Raw genomic sequence first — 7104 nt, forward strand, 5'->3', positions numbered from 1 at the left:
GATATCTCAAACTAAGCCTGCTGCATGGCTGAACACCACCTCATATGTGTAATTTGGGCGAACTGACCCTTTAAATGATGTGATGATGTCTTATGTGAACGTCTCACCGTTTAAACTCTGGTGAGGGAGCTGCTTCGAATAACTTGTCCTGTGAAGAGACAAAGCAAACTGTGACTTAGTGACAATCGTCATTAATCTCTTCCAAAGATTCATGCAGAGTAACTCGTCTGAGAATCTTTGTGAGTAAGCGTTTTCATCACAACCCCACATCGAGCGGAAGGTGCCTCTTACCAAAGTCCGTGCTGAGGTTTAGCGGCGAGTCGTACATCTGCAGGTGTTGTTGTGGAGTCAGGAGATCGTCTCGAGCCAAAAGTTTGTCCAGAACCTCCTGAGAGACGATCAGGTCCGGAGTGTCGTCCAGCAGTGAGCCGGGAAGAGCCTGACGGAACATTCAGACGCTCACAGACCTCCTCCAGCAGTGATCATGTGTCATGTGATGGTCTGAAAAGCTGCTGAAGAGAGTTTAAAACCTGCAGAGTGAACACACCTTCTGAGCTGTTTCTAGATGTCCACCCAGTTTCTGCAGTGCTGACAGCACAGTGCAAACCAGAGTCTCTGTGCTCTCCTCCTCTTCCTCCTCTTCCTCCAGTCCCTTTGTCCCAGCGTCCACGGCCCCCTGATCTGCATTCAGCACCTTCAGCCAGCAAGCACGCAAACAGATTATAACTCAAAAGGAAACTGCACAGGTGGTGACAAATTGGAGGAAAATACCTGAATAAATGTGTGGAGAAACTTAATGAGAGCTGTAAATCAAACGCGATGGCCTTCACAGTCACCATGTCCCAACTCAGCTGAAACTACACCCCCCTGAGACACTTTCATTCATCACCCATCTGTTTCAGCCTCGTGTTAATGTGACCTCAAAGACCAGAGGGGAAGATCAAAAGCACACCTTGTAGCTCCACTGTTGGAACAGCCTCCTTCGGGGGTTATGTGCCATGAACACAACCTTGGGAGCTTCCAGCAGGGCGCTGCACAGGATGTAAAAACAGAGGATGTGGTTTGATACACAGTGGAACAGGAACAGGAACAGAACAAACAACATTTACTGTGCGTGCTGGCAGATGTTTTAAAGGATTTATGTGGATCTTTTGGCAGAAACCGACATAACATTCACAATAACATAAAGTGTGTTTTCATTTGTTTATAATCAGCTGAAAATAAGATTTGTCATGTTCTCGTTGCTTTAGAATGAGCTCTTTCAGTTGGGTTGGGTGTTCAGTTGGTTGCAATCTGCAACCTCACCACTAGATGCCACTAACTCCCCCACACTGGTCTGTTGAGATGCTACTGATTAGGAGTCTGAGCTTGCACACATCATCATGGGTTGCTATGATAATTATCAACAATATTATCTACAATATTTCTGCTGAAGGCGTTAAATAACGGCTTTGAATATCTCACTTGGTGGAACAATATAGAATATATTTGATACTATTGGTGAGAAATAGGATTATTTTCCAACCTTAAATTAAAGGGGAAACTGGATGTTAAGAGGTACTGAACCACATTAAGCATTTTCATTATAATACAACTCTGCAGTAACAGTGCAGCATCATTACCGGTCTGGCTGTTGTCTGATGTCTTCCAGGTCTTTCAAAACAGAAAGCAGAACCTCCCTGGATGACTGGAGAAGAGAAACACCCAGAGCTGTAAGTGTGAGATCACAAACCTTCATCTCAGATGGATGCTGAGTATTTAAAACTTACTTCAATGACGTGCAGCAGACAGGAGGGATAAATTACCAGCAGGCCCGTCATATGATCCCATATATACTGTTTCCTTAACTGAAAGTTGAGTTTTTCATAATGAGCTGCACGGAAACAACAGAACAGTGATTTAGTTTGTTTCAGACAGCTGAGAGACTGGACAGCCAGACAGTTATCGTCACTTCCAGACGGTCCTGGGGCTTTTATTGTGACTTTCTATTCTAGCTTTTGTCAAAGAATTCCTTCAGCAGCAGAAACAAAAAGCTGTTAGAAGGTCGCCCTTCAGACTCATTCACATGCAGAGGTGTGAAAGCTATAAAAACACTCAAACAGGGGACACAAAACAGCCGTTCAGAGCTCTGGTGGCTAATAAAGCCTCTAAGTGTGATTTTAAAGTTCAAATTTAACAACAGCTAACTGATGTTTCCCAGAAACCTGCTGCTAATGACAGTACCATCAGCCTCCATTTCCCCTGAAGGAAAACTGGACCAAACTGGTATAAGGTGATTAGTTTATTGATTAGAATGGAAGTGGAATAGCGATGCCTTATCAAGCACTGAGCTATTGTGCTCAAGGTTTTGTAGCTTAAAGGTAATTGCTGGCTGACCTCCCAGTTCTGTCCTGTCAGCAAGATGGCGGGGGAGTCGAGCAATCACTATGAGCCGCTGTAGCACGATCTTCTGCAGAGACAATGAAGAAAAGTCTTAGAAACCATGCAGAGTGACAGCAGAGACCTAAAACACCTGCAGAGTGACATCAGAGACCTAAAACACCTGCAGAGTGACAGCAGAGACCTAAAACACCTGCAGAGTGATGACAGAGACCTAAAACACCTGCAGAGTGACATCAGAGACCTAAAACACCTGCAGAGTGACAGCAGAGACCTAAAACACCTGCAGAGTGATGACAGAGACCTAAAACACCTGCAGAGTGACAGCAGAGACCTAAAACACCTGCAGAGTGATGACAGAGACCTAAAACACCTGCAGAGTGACAACAGAGACCTAAAACACCTGCAGAGTGATGACAGAGACCTAAAACACCTGCAGAGTGACATCAGAGACCTAAAACACCTGCAGAGTGACAACAGAGACCTAAAACACCTGCAGAGTGACAGCAGAGACCTAAAACACCTGCAGAGTGACGGCAGAGACCTAAAACACCTGCAGAGTGACGACAGAGACCTAATACACCTGCAGAGTGACGACAGAGACCTAATACACCTGCAGAGTGACGACAGAGGCCTAAAACACCTGCAGAGTGACAGCAGAGGCCTAAAACACCTGCAGAGTGACGACAGAGGCCTAAAACACCTGCAGAGTGACAACAGAGACCTAAAACACCTGCAGAGTGACAGCAGAGACCTAAAACACCTGCAGAGTGACGACAGAGACCTAAAACACCTGCAGAGTGACGACAGAGGCCTAAAACACCTGCAGAGTGACATCAGAGACCTAAAACACCTGCAGAGTGACAGCAGAGACCTAAAACACCTGCAGAGTGACATCAGAGACCTAAAACACCTGCAGAGTGACGACAGAGGCCTAAAACACCTGCAGAGTGACGACAGACCTAAAACACCTGCAGAGTGACAACAGAGACCTAAAACACCTGCAGAGTGACGACAGAGACCTAAAACACCTGCAGAGTGGCAGCAGAGAGGCCTAAAACACCTGCAGAGTGACAGCAGAGACCTAAAACACCTGCAGAGTGACGACAGAGACCTAAAACACCTGCAGAGTGACGACAGAGGCCTAAAACACCTGCAGAGTGACGACAGAGACCTAAAACACCTGCAGAGTGACAGCAGAGGCCTAAAACACCTGCAGAGTGACGACAGAGAGGCCTAAAACACCTGCAGAGTGACAGCAGAGGCCTAAAACACCTGCAGAGTGACGACAGAGAGGCCTAAAACACCTGCAGAGTGACGACAGAGACCTAAAACACCTGCAGAGTGACGACAGAGACCTAAAACACCTGCAGAGTGACAGCAGAGGCCTAAAACACCTGCAGAGTGACAGCAGAGACCTAAAACACCTGCAGAGTGACGACAGAGACCTAAAACACCTGCAGAGTGACAACAGAGACCTAAAACACCTGCAGAGTGACGACAGAGGCCTAAAACACCTGCAGAGTGACGACAGAGACCTAAAACACCTGCAGAGTGACAGCAGAGGCCTAAAACACCTGCAGAGTGACGACAGAGAGGCCTAAAACACCTGCAGAGTGACAGCAGAGGCCTAAAACACCTGCAGAGTGACGACAGAGAGGCCTAAAACACCTGCAGAGTGACAGCAGAGGCCTAAAACACCTGCAGAGTGACGACAGAGGCCTAAAACACCTGCTGAGTGACAGCAGAGGCCTAAAACACCTGCAGAGTGACGACAGAGAGGCCTAAAACACCTGCAGAGTGACAGCAGAGACCTAAAACACCTGCAGAGTGACAGCAGAGACCTAAAACACCTGCAGAGAGACGACAGAGACCTAAAACACCTGCAGAGTGACAGCAGAGACCTAAAACACCTGCAGAGTGACGACAGAGACCTAAAACACCTGCAGAGTGACGACAGAGAGGCCTAAAACACCTGCAGAGTGACAGCAGAGACCTAAAACACCTGCAGAGTGACAGCAGAGACCTAAAACACCTGCAGAGAGACGACAGAGACCTAAAACACCTGCAGAGTGACAGCAGAGACCTAAAACACCTGCAGAGAGACGACAGAGACCTAAAACACCTGCAGAGTGACATCAGAGACCTAAAACACCTGCAGAGTGACGACAGAGGCCTAAAACACCTGCAGAGTGACGACAGAGACCTAAAACACCTGCAGAGTGACGACAGAGACCTAAAACACCTGCAGAGTGACAGCAGAGACCTAAAACACCTGCAGAGTGACAACAGAGACCTAAAACACCTGCAGAGTGGCAGCAGAGAGGCCTAAAACACCTGCAGAGTGACAGCAGAGACCTAAAACACCTGCAGAGTGACGACAGAGGCCTAAAACACCTGCAGAGTGACGACAGAGGCCTAAAACACCTGCAGAGTGACGACAGAGACCTAAAACACCTGCAGAGTGACAGCAGAGGCCTAAAACACCTGCAGAGTGACGACAGAGAGGCCTAAAACACCTGCAGAGAGACGACAGAGACCTAAAACACCTGCAGAGTGACGACAGAGACCTAAAACACCTGCAGAGTGACAGCAGAGGCCTAAAACACCTGCAGAGTGACGACAGAGAGGCCTAAAACACCTGCAGAGTGACAGCAGAGGCCTAAAACACCTGCAGAGTGACGACAGAGAGGCCTAAAACACCTGCAGAGTGACAGCAGAGGCCTAAAACACCTGCAGAGTGACGACAGAGGCCTAAAACACCTGCTGAGTGACAGCAGAGGCCTAAAACACCTGCAGAGTGACGACAGAGAGGCCTAAAACACCTGCAGAGTGACAGCAGAGACCTAAAACACCTGCAGAGTGACAGCAGAGACCTAAAACACCTGCAGAGAGACGACAGAGACCTAAAACACCTGCAGAGTGACAGCAGAGACCTAAAACACCTGCAGAGAGACGACAGAGACCTAAAACACCTGCAGAGAGACGACAGAGACCTAAAACACCTGCAGAGAGACGACAGAGACCTAAAACACCTGCAGAGTGCTGTGTCACATATTAAACACAAACAGGCACAAAGACCAGATCGCTGTCAGTCATATTCCAGTTCTAATGCTATAGTTCATATAATGAGTTTCACATATTGCAACGTCACCAAAGACATTAGTTGTACACGAGGAAAATATTAGTGCCTGTCAGAAAAAGACTTTCATGCTGTCATGATCGGAATGTAAATCAATAAACATTTAACTTCCTCTTTACATCATGAATTTAATACAGACCACATCTTCTTCCAGATCCTTCCTCTGTGCCATGAGCTGGTGAAATAAACTGGTCCCACTTTCATCCTCTTTCTTTCCCTCCATCTTACTGTCGCTCGTTTTGTCCTTCAGACTTTCTCAAAGTGCAGCTCAGGCACTGACTGAGTGACGCCTCGGCGAGCTGCACGTCCTCTGTGTTTATAAGCTTATATCCTAGAAACCGATTGTTCCCAAGATGCTATAAAACAAAGCCTGCTGCACTCTGGTGCAAATACAGATACACACAGGATGAACACACGAGCCAATCCCAGGCCAGGACAGGCTGGTATTTCAGGTAATGAAATGATAGGAGGAGGATGTATGTACGGGGACGGCAGCGGAAACAGCGTTTAGATGATAAACTTTGTTTGGTCTAAAGCTGCTGTCACAAACTGTTTGCTAGTGAGTTCCCTCTCCTACATTCACTACCTCCATATTCACAGACCAGATCATCACCAGAATGTGAAACTTCTATGAAAACTAATCAAATGACCCATTTTGACTGAGTGAGTGTAAAAACACTGTTGGGCCATAAAAACACACATGACACATTTTACGTTTCCTCCAAACATTCATGTTGGTGTATTTTGGCCAACTCTGACCCGCTTCAGTGGAATATATTCAGTGGTAAGTGAGGTATTTTTGAGGTATTTTTTCATTTTTTTTCCTTTATACTTTTACTTTTGTACTTTTTACTCTGCTACATTTATTTGATAACTTTATTATGATGTATTACTGTGGATTAAAACTTTATTGACACCTCTCCCTGCAGCGTTAATTGAAAAAAATAGCCCTGCATCAATAGCAATCAATATCATACATTAATCTAACATGGGCCATTGTGCGTCACAAGTAACTTTTTGTACTCGAAGTATATTTTGATGGTAATACTTACTTGAATTGAGGACTTTTACTTTCAGCAGTGTTTTTGAATGACAGATATCTGGGTCAGGTACTTCTGCCACCACTGACTGATTGATTGATTTTTAATATCTGGTTATTTAGGGACACTCACGATGTTTCGTGAACATTGATCGATCAACACGCCTTCTTCAGAGTCCATTGATAAATATTACTGGTCAGAGGCAGCTAGCGGTTAGCATTCCACACCTAACGTTAGCTAGTTTAGCTTAGCACACATCACAAACCTCTCTCCTGTTCCCGTTAAACACTTCAAACATCGTCATTGTGTCGCCTCCGTCCTCCTCTGACTCTCTGTGTTCACAAGACTTGGACGAAAAGCTTCTTCTGACTTTCTGTGAATTAGCGTTAGCCATGGCTAAACTGGAGGCTCCGCTGCCCGTTACCATGGCAACAGGCCATGTCAAGACGCGTTCACGTCACCAGAAACGTCGCTGTGTGTTTTTATTAACAAAAAAACTTTATTCACTTCTAATTCTGACTTTGGAAGTTAAAATTCTGACTT

The 7104-nt window shown here is 46.0% G+C and overlaps 1 protein-coding gene across 1 annotated transcript; it reads right to left on the reverse strand.

Annotated features, from left to right (window-relative positions):
* Positions 1-110: 110 nt before the first annotated feature.
* On the reverse strand, positions 111-6988 carry LOC121625234 (testis-expressed protein 47). The gene is made up of 8 exons (XM_041963315.1): positions 6827-6988; positions 2377-2449; positions 1770-1873; positions 1623-1687; positions 953-1031; positions 548-694; positions 292-439; positions 111-148 (listed from the first exon to the last, which is right to left on the reverse strand). The coding sequence occupies exons 1-8, from the start codon at positions 6986-6988 to the stop codon at positions 111-113; spliced, it is 816 nt and encodes a 271-aa protein (XP_041819249.1).
* Positions 6989-7104: the final 116 nt, after the last annotated feature.

Source organism: Chelmon rostratus, chromosome 21 (genome assembly GCF_017976325.1).
Source record: "Chelmon rostratus isolate fCheRos1 chromosome 21, fCheRos1.pri, whole genome shotgun sequence".
In the NCBI taxonomy this organism is placed as follows: domain Eukaryota; kingdom Metazoa; phylum Chordata; class Actinopteri; order Chaetodontiformes; family Chaetodontidae; genus Chelmon; species Chelmon rostratus.

Bases quoted from the DNA above. Each gene is read 5' to 3' on its own strand.
- LOC121625234 (XM_041963315.1), bottom strand. From the start codon at position 6,988: ATGGTAACGGGCAGCGGAGCCTCCAGTTTAGCCATGGCTAACGCTAAT. The intron at 695-952 runs GTGTGCTTTTGA...TGCTGGCTGAAG, and splicing joins TCCAACAGTGGAGCTACAAG to GTGCTGAATGCAGATCAGGG. The intron at 440-547 runs GTGTGTTCACTC...ATGTTCCGTCAG, and splicing joins ATCTAGAAACAGCTCAGAAG to GCTCTTCCCGGCTCACTGCT.